At 45.3% G+C, this 14,689-nt stretch overlaps 1 protein-coding gene across 1 annotated transcript; it reads right to left on the bottom strand.

Annotated features, from left to right (window-relative positions):
• Positions 1–1,967: 1,967 nt before the first annotated feature.
• LOC123120461 (serine--tRNA ligase, chloroplastic/mitochondrial) lies at positions 1,968–13,714 on the bottom strand. The gene is made up of 10 exons (XM_044540456.1): positions 13,427–13,714; positions 13,166–13,341; positions 10,133–10,226; positions 9,893–10,041; positions 9,686–9,778; positions 6,309–6,488; positions 3,037–3,203; positions 2,725–2,859; positions 2,555–2,648; positions 1,968–2,471 (listed from the first exon to the last, which is right to left on the bottom strand). The coding sequence occupies exons 1-10, from the start codon at positions 13,584–13,586 to the stop codon at positions 2,184–2,186; spliced, it is 1,536 nt and encodes a 511-aa protein (XP_044396391.1). The 5' UTR covers positions 13,587–13,714; the 3' UTR covers positions 1,968–2,183.
• Positions 13,715–14,689: the final 975 nt, after the last annotated feature.

The following is a 14,689-nucleotide window of genomic DNA, read 5'->3' as shown; positions in this document are numbered from 1 at the left end:
AATGGACATGCAAGCATAAACGGAATGAAAACAAAGAGGGGCGCATGCATACCCTGTCTTGCATGTCGATGCCGCTCACGGGGCGTGCCTTGATGCTCTCAAGAGTGGCACAAAACTTGTTGCACTCTTGTTGGATCACCCTCCATCGCTTTAAAATGGACACCCACCCACGCGTGTTATGCATTTGGTACGGCGCAAACTTCTTGCGTTCATGGAACTCACGGTGGACACGAATCCAAAAGGTTGATGCCTTTTATTCGGCGCCGACCTTGGGGCTTGCCCAATGCCCCTCCAACACTCACAAAGGAGTTTGGCCTCGGCTGTCGTGTATGCCTTCGTCCGCTTGCTCTTGCGCTTCGGCTTCGCCCCGGCGACATGGTTGGCGAGCTCGTCCTCGAACAAAGGCTCCCCGTCGATGTCCAACTCATCCTCTTCCTCCAGGTCGTAGTCCTTCGGAAACTCGTGGTCGAGCGGGAAGTTGTCCAGGTCTGGGCCAACCTGATCTTGCATGAAAGCGTCGTGCATGCCAGCTTGATCATAGGTCCCCGCATGAACGGCCCTCGACCATCCTGGCTTTGGGTCTCATCGGGATCGTACCCAGCCGCGGCAGCACCGCCAGCAACGCTAGCGGCTGCCGCACCACCCTCGAAGATGATGCCACCAACATTGTGTCGAACGGGTTGCGGGCGCCAGGGAGCACGTCGGTTGGCATCTCCCACGCACGTTTCCTGGTCCCTTCATATAACAAGGCACCGGCCACCGGCATGGCGTTGAGGTCGATGGGCGTGGAAGGCGCCACCACGCTCACCTCCGACGAGCATTCCCCAGAGAGTCGGGAGGCTTGCGGGTAAATGTGGAAGCCGGGAATCGGGTGCGTCGCCGACGCGCGGGGCGACTTTGGCAGCACCTTCTGAGGAAACGCGGAGGAGCCGGTGCTGGCAGCGGCCACGGCGGCGTTGACGAGCCCGTGCTGGCCAGGGTTTAACCCTAAGTAGAGCAGGGCCTCCCTCATTGCCGCGACCACTCGGGCGTTGGTTTCCTCCTGTTGTGCGGCGGCGGTGAGGGCGGAGACGACCGCTACTTCCTGCCTTGCGTACGCCACGTGCCTCCGGCCCTTCATCTTGGCCGACTGCACGACCCACTCCTCGGGCGTCAGCTGCTTCTTCTTCTTGGGCGGCGCGGCGGTCTTGCAATGGGCGCGGGGCTTGCCTTTGTCGAAGGGGGCGGAGACAAGGCCGGACGAGGCGAGGGAGGGAGGCCGACGGCGGCATCGAGGGCGTCGTCCATGGTGAGCGTTCGGCAGCGTGCCGCGGGGCGGGAGGGTTTGGGGAAAGTGGAGGAAAATAATGGGTGCTTTGCACCGACTGGCGAGCCAGGGGGAGTAGTTGGCGCATGGCGCGCGCGGCCGTCTCGTGTCCGCGCGGACGCAAATCAGACTCAAAATTGGGCCGCGAATGGGTCGGCAGACTGATGAAAAGCGGACGCGCGTCCGTTTGGATCGGCACGTTGGGCCGACTTTTCTGTCCGCCGCGACCCAAAGGGACGCACACGGACAAAATGGGTCGACGCGTTGGAGTGGCTCTAAAAACGTAATGTCAATTTTTTAGCTTTATTATTATTTTTAAATTGCTCAAGCGCCTAAACAGGCGGTTAGCCTTGAAGATGGCCTAATTAATCGTGCCCGGAAACCAATCGCTGCAAAGACAGTTCCTGCTCGTGCGGAGAAGGAAAATAAAATACGTTCACCAAAATTGTGTTTCACGTCCACAGCATTAACACATGCCTCAAATTTTAGTTAAGATTCAAAATTATCTTCTACTCCCTCCATTTCTAAATATAGAAATACTTTAAGTGTAGATTCACTCATTTGCTCTGTATTTAGTCCATATTGGAATCTCTAAAAGGATTTATATGTAGGAACACAGGGAGTTGGAATCAGGATTTATATGTAGGAACACTGGGAGTACTACTCTGTAACTTAATATAAGACTTTTTTTTTACACTATGATTGTGTCAAAATCAGTGTCAGAAAATGACTTCTTTTAAGTTACAGAGGGAGTACCAGAATTCCCCACCAATGGTACTAACAGGTTCTTCGAGGCACTTGCCACTTCCATATAAAAAGAAACTCCTCCTAAATAGTTTAAATGCCTCCCGCAAAAAAAGAAGTTTAATTGCCACTATCACTTGGTTTTTGGGGTGAGGACGCCAAGCCCACCCATGAAGGGCCTCAGCGGCTCAGGAATCACCACCATACCATCCTCTTGCTGAAAATTCTCCAAAATGGATATGATCAGGCGAGGAACAGCGACTGCCGTTGCGTTGAGCGTGTGGACAAACTGCGTCGGACCTGAACTACCCCCTTTCCCTTTCTTGCTGTTCGTCGACGGTGGAGGCTCCAAGGGTGCTGGACGGAACCGGATACCCAGCCGCCTGCTCTGGTAGTCCGTGCAGTTTGATGCACTTGAGATCTGCGTATGTTTTGAGCAGGAAACATGAGAACTGCTCAAAATGGATACAAGTTGCCAGGGCGCAAGAAATACTTGCTGCCTACCTCACCGTACCGATCCAGGCCTGGCATCCATGCCTCAATGTCATACTTTCTGTAGGCTGGAGCGCCCAAATCTCCTGTTGCCATATCCAAAGTTCTACGAGAGAGGAGAATAATCTTATTGGCCTTGGAACGTTTATGACTTAGAAACTCACAAGAAGATCAGGAAATACTTGAAATGAAGTCCAAGTGATGCATAAAGATTCTCTTCGATGGTTATAAGTTCTTCATGGTACTTGTCACTTTCCTCTGGCCGACAGAATATGAACATCTCAACCTTGCTAAATTGATGTACTCGGTAAAGGCCCCTGTTCAAGACAGATCACTGAAACTCAGCAACTTCACAAAAAAAAAAAGAGTAAACGATTTCATTACGGACTTGAACCATCATCAATTAGTAATTTCTATATGAGCATACTATAAGGAAACTTCCTAAATCAACACACTCAAAGACAGCCTTTAAGGGAAGAAGAGAACAGAGATACCTAGTGGCAGCACCTGCGGCACCTGCTTCTGTGCGAAAACAGTGTGAATATGCCACATATTTTAGAGGTAAATCAGAGTCGACAAGGATAGAGTTCATATGGATGCCTCCAACGGGAATTTCTGCAGTCCCTATGAGGCACTGATCACTGTTATCTATTGAATAGACCTACATAAAGATGGCACAAGTGATTATTTAAAATCATCATGTAAGGGACATAAAGATGTCATATGATTTGATTCTGCACAGTACTATTGAATATTGAATAGTAACAAGGTACCACTATAACCTGCCATAACACACTGGCAGAAAGCATATAGTACAGAAATTGCACTTATATAGTTCTATTGCTTGAGCATCTGTGCAACAACAACAAAGCCTTTCAGTTCCAAACAAGTTGGGGTAGGCTAGAACTGAAACCCGTAAGATATTGAAACCAAGTCATGGTTCTGGCACATGGATAGCTAACTTTTATGCACCCCTGTCCAATCTTTTGTGATATTCTAGTCCTTCAGATATCTCTTTACGGACTCCTCCCATGTTAAGTTTGGTCTACCCGACCTCTCTTGACATCATCAGCACACCTTAACCGTCCGCTAAGCAATGGCGCTTCTAGAGGCCTGCATTGTATACACCCAAACCATCTCCGATGATGTTGGACAAGCTTATCTTCAATCGGTGCCACCCCAACTCTACCACGTAGATCAACATTCCAGACCCGATCATTTCTTGTGTGGCCACATATCCATCTCAACATGCCTATCTCTACAACACCTAGCTGTTGGACATGTCGCCTTTTAGTTGGCCAACATTCAGCACCATACAACATCGTAGGTCGAATCATCCTATACAACCTGCCTTTTAGCTTTTGTGGCACTCTTATCACAAAGAACACCAGAAACTTGGTGCCACTTCATTTATCCAGCTTTGATTCGATGACTCACATCTTCATCGATATCACCATCCTCCTGCAACATTGACCCGAAATATCGAAAGGTGTCCTTCTGAGGTACCACCTACCCATCAAGGCTAACTTCCTCCTCCTCGTGCCTAGTAGTATTGAAATTGCACCTCATTTACTCAGTTTTAGCTCTACGAAGCCTAAAACATTTCGATTCAAATGCATGTCTCTACAGCACTAACTTTCTATTAACCCATGTCCGACTATCGTCGACTAGCGCCACATCATCCGTAAAGAGCATACACCATGAGATATCTCCTTGCATATCCCTTGTGACCTCATCCATCACCAAAGCAAAAAAGTTAAGGGCTCAAAGCTGACCCTTGGTGCAATCCTATTTTAATTGGAAAGTCATCAGTGTCGCCATCACTTGTTCGAACACTTGTCACAACATTATCATACATGTCCTTGATGAGATAATGGACTTTGTTGTCATTCTTGTCATTCTTCTTAAGCGGCACTCAACGACTCTCTCTCCCATAACTTCATCAGCTTAATTTCATGGTAATTAGTACAATTTTGAACATCTTCCTTGTTCTTGAAAATTGGTACTATTATACTCCGCCTCTATTCTTTGGTATCTAGTTTGACCGAAAAATGAGGTTGAAAAGCTTAGTTAGCCATACTACCGCTATGTCTCCAAGGCCTCTCCACACCTCAATGGGGATACACCATCAGGATCCATCGCCTTGCATCCTTTCATCCTTTTTAAAGCCTCCCTAACCTCGAGCTCCTGAATTCGTCGCACAAAATGTATGTACGTATCGTTAAATGAATCATCCAGCTCCATGGTAGAGCTCTCAATTCTCTCCATTGAACAGCTTGTCGAAGTAATCTCGCCATCTATGCTTGATCTCCTCGTCCTTCACCAGAAGCCGATCTGCTCCATCCTTGATGCATTTGACTTGGTTGACATCCCTTGTCTTCCTCTCTTGGATCTTGGCCATCTTATAGATGTCCCTTTTGCCTTCCTTCGTGTTTAAACATAAACGCTGGTAGAGGTCCTCATACGCCTGACCTCTTGCTTCACTCACATCTCGCTTTGCGGTCTTCTTTGCCACTTTGTACTTCTCTATGTTGTCTGCACTCTTATCCAGGTGTAGGCGTTTGAAACAGTCTTTCTTCTCCTTAATAGTCTTCTGGACATCATCGTTCCACCACCAGGTATCTTTAGCTTCGCTTCTACTACCCTAGTCACCCCAAACTCCTCTGACGCTTCCTTCCAAGTGCAAGTCTTCACCTTCATCCACATATTGTTTGCATCACCTCCTTAATAGCCTTCTCCTTGAAAGCATGAGTTGCCTCCGCCTTGAGCTTCCACCACTTCATTCTAACGACTTTGGCGCGCTTATCCTGCTAGACACGAGTCTGAAAGCGAAAGTCAGCCACCACAAGCTTATGTTGAGGGACAACACTCTCTCTAGTTATCACCTTACAATTGAGGCAAGCATGCATGTCTTCTCTTCTCGAGAGGATGAAATCAATCTGGCTAGAATATTGTCCACTATAAGAAGTCAATGGATGGGATTCTCTCTTTCTAAAGAGGGTGTTATCTACAATCATGTCATAGGCTAAAGCGAAGCTTAAGACATCCTCTCCTTGATTCATGTTACCATATCCAAAGCCCACATGCACCCCTTCAAAACTTGTGTTAGATGTACCCACTAGCCATTGAGGTCTCCTCCTATGAAGAGCTTCTTGCCAATAGGTACACTCCTAACCATGTCCTCCAGGCCTTCCCAGAACTCCCATTTGGTGCTCTCATTGTGGCCTGCTTGCGAGGCATACACACTGATAACATTGAGAACTAAGTCTCCAACGACCAGCTTGACCAGGATAATCCGGTCCCCTTGCCTCTTTTTGAGTCAATTCCAGAACATCTTTCATCTAGGTAGTTAACGATGTAATATGTAACAATCTTGTCTGCTTTACTTAAACTAAACCTTTCTATTACAGTCGAATTGGTAATCATTACAATGAGCAGGATACAATATAAGTGACTGTGCAAGGCCACCGAGAATAGCTAAAATGTACCTCCCTCTAACAAAACTACAAAAATGGAACTGAAATTGTTAACTGGCCTGCATTGACCATCACAGCAACCTGGCCGCACATCAGCACTAACCAAATAATCAACAAGAACAAACAGAATACTGATGGAAAACATATCACATGAAAACAAAATAAGGCACTAAATCATTGACATGGACAACAACAATAACAACAAAGCCTTTCAGTCCCAAACAAGCAGTGGCTGTTCTAACACTGTTGATAACAAAAGTAACCAAATACTACGTTTAGAGACTGCATACCTGAGTATTTTGGGCCCTTGGCTGGAAGCCGCATCTCTCAACAACAGATGATCTAACAATCTCTGGAGTTATGAGTGGTGTGAAACCCTTCTTTGAGACCTCAGCAATACCCCAATTTACAAGGGCCATCTCCAACAAAACAGCTTCATTCTTCAGGTAGTAGAACTTTGAACCACTAACCTGCGCAAGACAGTACAAACTTTTTGTAGAAAAGAGCAGGACCAATCTGGGCATCTACTCATATCAGGACTTTGTACTATAAGGCAAAATAACTAGAGCCTTCCAGCGAGCATATATTGACTTAATATCGTTTAGTACAAGTATCCTGTATAACTAAACCAGGTGGTGCCAACTACTGGTTTTTCCTGCTTCCCCGTTCAGCCGCCTCTCTGCAACAATTTCAAGTTTTCAAGTTTTAACCCTCAGATAAAGTTAACCAAAACCTCGTTAGCCGGTCTATTGGTGGAGGCTTGGAGCTATCAGTTAGATTTTCACCTTACAGCTTTGGCACCGATCCCTTCCTCTCCCCACTACCGCACCAGTTTATACCTCCCCTTTACTTTCTCCTCCACCAACCCGGCCGTCGAGCCTCCACTGCGTGAATGAGAATTCTTTCACCGCAACAGAGTTCTGCCTCAAGGAATTGGCAGATGATGTCTTCCCTCAAGCGTGGCAATCTCACAGCCATAGGCCTCCTTACCCCGTCCACGTGCTGCACTCCAGTCCAAGCCCCCTAATGCCTCCTCCACATTCTGATCTGGCTTCTAGAGGATCTCTGCCAGGATGTTCCCAACTCTTGCACCCATCCCACAATTATTCTGCTTGCCTCCGTGCTATCGCCTAGGGTGACTTTAAGCACTTCAGATGTAAGCGATCCACCATGATGGTTGCCCATCCGCGGCTGTCACATCTCTGTCCTCCAGCTCTCCTCCCGCTCTTCATACTCCCAGTTTCTTCACTTTTATGGATGTGAGTTACAGCTCCCGTCAGATTATGTCACTATGCAAATTTCATATGATTACTGAAGATCTCGTCTGAGTGGTTAATTCTCCCTGTGCCAGTTCCTTCTCAGACCAATTTGCTGCTACTTTGCATTCAGATGTAGTATAAATTTCTGTCGTTTCGGTTAGTTTATTTATTCCGCTGAAACATTTGATAAATTGCTAATAGATGTATGCTTTTCTCTTTTGCCTTTTCAGTATCACAACTGTTGCTTAGTGGCATGCACACCAGTGTTCGCCAAAATGACAAACCTCCAGAACTGGATGTGTACTTTTGCATGTCTACATGTTAATTGTAGCTACTGCAGCATTTCAGCAGCAAAACTGTAATGTGATTGCTTACATATCATCAGATGGAGTTGAAGTAGGCAGTTCAGATATCAATGTGTTTTTATCTCTATGCTCATATATCATGCCATCGAAAGGCATTTAAGACAATGACTCGATCCCCTTCTGTGGCATTAGATATTAATCATATATGTTCCATCGATCCCCTCGAGGACAGTCAATCGTTTATGCCTGATGTCTATTGTTTCTATGATTGGCAAATGGCAATGTAGGCTACATCAAAGGCATTGGTTATCTGCAGTAAGTGAGGGTGTGTCTTCACTCTCTTGAGATCAAGCATAAGAGATGTTCCTGATTGAGCTGTTCCTGGGTGATTCAAAACCCAAAACTGTTGTGCTACAAAATCTCTGTATATCTTTCTATACCCGAAGCCTACTTCCTTGAAACTGATGTGCTTGAGAGTAGGCAAACTTCAGCTGTGAATTATATTAGTACATTTGCTCAAGATTCTGGTATTTGAATTATATTTTTCTTACTTGCCACCTTCTTGATGTCCATATTCGTGGTTGTTTCACACTAACATAGGAGCTATTTATCATAAACCTGGATACACAACTTATATTGTGGTGAGCTGACTGACTCAAATAATTGTGGAGATGTAAGTAAACCCTCGCTCACGACATGCTCTTGATACTAATTAAGTTGTACGGAGTCAATGAATACAACAGAATCCCCTCCCACACTCACCTGGTGAGATGTACTGCGCAATACATTAGGTAAATTGATACACTTAGCTCACAGGAAGCACCCTATCTCAATTGCTTTTGAGTCATGTTGCTATTTTCTGGGTAAAAGTGTTAGATTCTAACTATTGTTGTTTTGCTATGATTATTTTGGTGTTTACTTTAGTTTACCATGATAATTCCAATAAGCTATCCATAAATAAATGTAATGATATACCTGTCATTGCGACTATGTATAATTTATATGGGATTTGAAATTTATTTATCTATCATTTCAGATATCATTTACATGTTCATGGGTTATTTGATCTTTTTCTATGAACATATATAATGTAGTGAGGATTTCTTCTATACTAGATGGACTGGGTGCGCTGTTGGTGTTGTTGGGTTTTCATATACTATTTTTTACTCCCTCTGATTCAAAATATAAGGTGTATTAGTTTTTAGAAAAGTCAAACCCCTTAAGTTGACCAATTTTGTAGAGAAATGTATCAATATTCACAATATCAATCAGTATCATTAGATTCATCATGAAATGACTTTCAATATTTTATTTAATGACTTTCAATATTTTATTTATTTAGTAACGTGGATGTCTATATTTTTGGCTCTGAACTTGGTTAAAGTTAAAGAAAATTGACTTTCAGAAAAACAAATAGACCTTATATTTTGGAACCGAGGGAGTATTTGGTTTGGCGAGTAGGGAGATGATTGAGTGTGTTTTTCTTTTTATTTATAATACGGTGTTTTGCTCCGATTGATTTGAAAAATTGTTGACTTGGTCAAAATCGTGAATCAAATCCAAAATGAAATACCTCAATCCAATGTAAAAGCTCCAAAATTAAGGAGCATAGTGTAAGAGAATTGAATGAGGGAGCTCCTTTAGAAATTGTTGATCTGGTCAAAACGGGATGACCCAATTCCAAATTGGAGACCTCAATTGATTGTGAGGCCTTAAAAATTAGGGAGCATAGTGCTATAGATAATGGTTTAGTCAACAATCCAATTTGCAGGTCATAGCCAAAGAGCCAATGAAGACATGAAAACAAAAAAGAGTTGAAAGGATTTGCCACTAATATTTATATAATTGGGTACAACAAAGCATTTCAAATGAGTGTGTTTCTATTACGTAAATCGGAATTGCAATTTGCTGGTCAACATACCGAAATCTACTATGAGGATGCCTCACAGTATTCAGTCAAAAAATAGATCTACTATGAGGTTACATACATGTATTTGTTGTTACTGAGAGTTTGACAACCCATGTTTTTCTTCTTAACTTTTAATTCTAACTGGTAGTCCTGTTTCAGCTTAAGTACAAATATATACTTTCTTACAGTTATACCTCAGAAGCTGCATCAAAGTCGAATAAATCAAGGTCCTTCCCAAGCTGAAGGTGGTCTTTAATGGGGAAACTGAAGCTTCTCTGACTGCCTACCTATATAACATAACTGAATCAAATTATAAAATGTTGAAAATACATAAACGGCATTACCTTGAAAAGAAAAAGAAGCAACAGTACTGCAGAGGAAGTTATACGGAAATCCACTACCTCCTTTCTGGTGACAGAGCTTTCCTCATCCCCTACAGGCACATCTGGATGTGTAGTATTAGGAATGCTTTGTGCTTCTAACTGAAGCTTATAAGTTAGCTGAACAAGATCCTCTTCTAGTGCAATAAGGCTTTCTTTCAGGTTTTTGCCTAAAATATCCCAAAATGAGTCAAAAATTATAAGCTGTCGAATTCTATTTGCAAATACTTGAATGTCAGAAAACACTCATGATAATTCTACCTTCGTCAACAAGGGCTTGTCGCAAAGACGGGTCTAGTTTCTCTTTCATTTTGTTAGCAACTGCATTTCTTTCAGCTCGGAGCCGTTCGACCTCCTGTCATTTGCCATGATTAGGAATTGTCGCAATGCTTTTGCTACCTCCATATTATACAGTACAGAACTAATTAACCAATTGTATTCAGTTAATGAATGTAAAGACAGATGTCTTCAATAGTTTTATAGACCTTGTGGGATGGAACAGTTTAAAGGGAACAGAATGAGCACCATGCACTAAGATGTGAATGAACAAGGAACTTACAAACTTTGCAAATTAACTCGGTGACACAACAAATTGACTGGCGGGCAATCTTACATCAGTTCAGTGCAACCAAACTCTGCTAATGATTGAGCTTTTCATAATGCAATGTCATGTGGGGCATCCCCTTTAGGCGCAGGAGACCTACACAGGGGGCCACAACGCCAGCAGATGTAGGCAGTAGTGGCTAAAGGAAAGGATTAGTCGTATCCTTTTAGTTTGGCTAGTTAGTTATATTGCAAGTTTGCTTATATTATGCCTTAGGCCTCAAGTCTTGTAACGTGGGCTACATAATGCTCACCTCTAATTTCTGATCAATCAGGAATAAACCAATCTATTCTCCCTCGCGTTATTTCTTCCCCTGTCTTTGCTGTGTGACAGCCGCTCTCCGGCTGGCGTCACGCTGCAAAGGTCCAGGGGGTTGGCGCTTACTTCAGAAGTTCAGATAGCTACCATCTCCGCTCTAATCCTCCTCAAATCACCCACCACGTGACAGCAAACATACTCGTTCTGATTCAGTATTGACGATTGGCAAGACAAAATGCATGTCATAATATATCAGAAGGCATATCTGGAAGAGCTAAACAAAAGCACAGGGTTAGAATGACTGTACGTGTTATAGGTCTAACAGGGTGTGTCTGGAAGAGCTCAACAAAAGCCCAGGGTTATTAGTATGACTGTATGAGTTCCTCCTATGCCCTACTTCTAACTTTTATGGGTAGCCAGAAAAGTTGCGTGCGATTTCCTGCATATTATTTTTGAGTATGCTCCTAGAGAGACTAATTGTGCTGCCATGATTTAGCCAAACTAGCTAGAAGTAAGGTGAGTGCGGGGTGGATGGAAGATCCACCCGTAGAGATTGTTGATACTCTTGTAAAAGATACTATGGTGATCACCTTGCAATAAAGAGTACTTTGATGTCAAAATAAGTTGTCGTAATAAGAGTGTTGTTTCGGTGATCATAAGGTGTAAGGGCATTTCTAACCGATCCCTTATCTGGCCATAAGGGAGTATATTTGGCTTTTTTCTCCTCTAAACCGCATCTAGCCGATCCCTTATAACGGTTAGTGGAGTAAAAAATTTACTCCATACCCATTCCTCTCCTTATATTTACTCCGGCTCGCGGCGGCCGAGTAAAATTTCCCCACTCTCTCTTCCTCTCCCCCGCCCCACTCCCCGATCCGCCGCCCTCCCTCCTCCCGATGGCCGGACGGGGTGGCCGCCGGTCCCCTGCGTCGATCCGCAGCACGGATCCCGCGCCGCCACGCCCGCGTGTCGTCGTCTCCGGCCGCTTCCTCGAGCCGCCACCGCTCGGCCGATCCGCCTGCCGCCGCGCCCCTCACGCGGTTTGAGGACTTCCCGGACCTCCCTCCGCCACGGCCGCAGACGAGGACCTACATGGGCGTCCGGCAGCGGTCGTGGGGGGCGTGGGAGGCCGAAATCACGAACCACGAGACCCACAAGCGGAAGTGGGTCGGCTCATTCGACACCGCCGAGCTTGCTGCCATGGAATACAACCGGTGGCAGGTCCGGTTCCACGGCCGCGACGTGCGGCTCAACTTTCCGTTCGGCACGGCTCCAGTCCACCTCGTCCTGCCGGAGCCAGGGGTGGTGACCGCTCGGATGGCGCGAGAGGACAGGTAGGCGAGGGAGCGCCTCAGAGGCCGAGGCCGCCGACGAGGCCTACATGGATGAGCTCCGCCGGCAGTGCCCAGAGCTAGTGGAGGCGGAGCGGGCGATCTTTGCCATCAATGACGGCGAAGTTATCGTCATCTCCGACGGCGAGGGCGGCAACGACGAGGACGAGGAGAGCGGCAACGCGGGTGGCGAGGTGGGCAACGACAACGAGATCGACGTCGAGGAGTGGTGGAGCGTCTTCCCCGATGACGACGACGGCACCGGCCCAGACCCAGCTCTCACCGAGGGTGGCCTCACCTGAAAAGATTGGCTCGACCTCCACTTCGCCCTAAACTAGTTTAAGTTTAGTTTTAGGTTAAATTTATGTTTAGTGTTCGGTTCCGAGAACTTTATGTGTTGAACTTATGTTTAAATGCATCATCTTTGGTTCAAATTTGATTGAGTTTGTGCAAATTTAGTTTTACTCCGCTAACTTTAGGGGATCGGCTAGGTGCAGCGAAATTTCAAATTTTAGTGGAGTATATATACCCCACTAAGGTATGTACTCTGCTAACTTTTAGGGGATCGGTTAGAAATGCCCTAAGGAGAACAAATACTATCTCCAGGATATTTTGTTTGATGGGCTACCCCTAGACAAGCTCCTGGCCCCTGGGCATATACACCTGATGCCTACTCAGACATTCACAACGCAGATACATGCACAAACATCGAACTAACAATGATGATTCACAATCTACTGTCAGTCTTTTAGCTCTGATTCTAACTTACATAATGCCTACAGCTACCATGCGGTACAATAATCACAAGGCATGGCTGGCTATTATTGCAAAAAAAAAAATGCTGAACAGTGGCAGTCCATCATTCATATAGCACAGCTCAAACAACAACTCGGGCATAATCCCAGATGGAAGTTATTACCCTTTGATAAGAATCATCTCATCTGACAGACACCTTTTTTTTTTGCGGGTGACCCATCATACCCAATGTCTAGCCTAGTAAATCACGCGCTTTGGCAGTGAAAAGCTATCCGTTCTATTGGAGTATACAGTCCAAAAACAAATCAGGAGTGCAGCAGTAGCAATAACAGGCAGGCCACTGACCTTCTGCAGCGCGAGGTACTGATCGTAGAGCTGGAGGACGACGTCGAGGTTGGCGGCGGAGTTCCGATTCCGGATGTTGGTGGCGACGACATCCCTGTTGTCCCGGATCCACTTGAAGTCTATCGCCGCCTTCCACTGCGGCCTCGTGGCACCACCACCCGCGCCGCCGCCGCCGCCTGTACCAAACCAACACAGCTCAGATGGCAGGTTAGGATAAATGAGATGGCTTTTTTTATCTTATTAGGAACTCGGTTTTTTTACTTATGGTCTCAGGTTCGACTGCGGTGGTGGCGGCGGCGGAGGAGAACGAGAGGAAGCGGATAGGATGATAGCGGAGGAGAGAGAAGGTTAGTGTCCGGAGCGGGGGAAAGGATGGCGTTGTGGCAGCGGCGGAGGATAGGTATCGGCCGCAGGTCAGCATCTCGCCGGAGTGGGAAATGGCCGGCGGGCGGCGGACAGAGGGGATAAGAGACTTGCGACTTGCAGAGCCTTGTTATGCAGCCTCGCCATTTTATGGCCGTCCAAGCGGTGTCCTTGGGTGGAATGTCAGCCGTCCGATCGACTATTTTGCCATTATATCTTGGGACAGAGCGAGTGTATCTTAGGACGTGTTTGGTTGTCATCTCAACCTTAATTTTTGCGTGCATTACATATGCTTTCCAGCTGTGCATAGCATGAGAGGATAAGTACATGTCCTCCATCGTCTGAACTCGCACATATACACATTGTTTGATTGCACACAAGCATCAAGGTGTGCTATAACAAGGCTTACCCACTGCTCCTTACACATAATCATAGCGACCACATCAACGCCACAACACTGCAATGGCGACGGGTTGCAGGATGATAATGAAGTTCTTCGCCCACAAAGTGTGGCGCCGCCTTGCCAACTTTAACCTTGCATGCGTGCTTTTGCACAAACTTGGAGTAAGCATCTTCTGTCGCCTGCCTAGTCTTAAACACTACTACCTCCATCTTGGTTTATTGGTCCATATTATATTCTGTGCCAAATTGTGACCATAAATTTAAGTAATAAAATATTCATGCATGTCACCAAAAATTATATCATTGGAAACTATGTTCAAATACGAATTCAACGATATATTTTTTATTAGCATGCATTAATATTTTGTTAGTTAAATATTTGATCAAAATTTGACACCAATTTCAAAGGGGACCAATAAACCAAGATGGAGGTAGTATGTGGGTGATGTGCGTGTACCCTAAATTTTGTTCATTGTAAGCTTCCCATGAACGGTAATCCCCTAGAACACTCCCGATGAACAGCGCATACCACTTGTCCTAGCAGTGCACAAGAGAAATAGTTGAAGCAGCAAGCAATGAAGCACATAAACAGCAAGCAACTAAGCACACAGAACAACAAGCAATGAAGCAGAAGAGCAATAGTAAGCATGAATGATTATTGATACGTCCCTAACGTATGAATTATAATGTATTCATGTCATGTTTACAACAATTCTATATAGTTTTGGTATGATTTGAATGTAACTAACCCGGAACGGT

Source organism: Triticum aestivum, chromosome 5D, assembly GCF_018294505.1.
Source record: "Triticum aestivum cultivar Chinese Spring chromosome 5D, IWGSC CS RefSeq v2.1, whole genome shotgun sequence".
NCBI lineage: Eukaryota > Viridiplantae > Streptophyta > Magnoliopsida > Poales > Poaceae > Triticum > Triticum aestivum.
The sequence above is the reverse complement of the archived record's forward strand: the minus strand, read 5'-3'. Positions and strand labels throughout refer to the sequence as shown.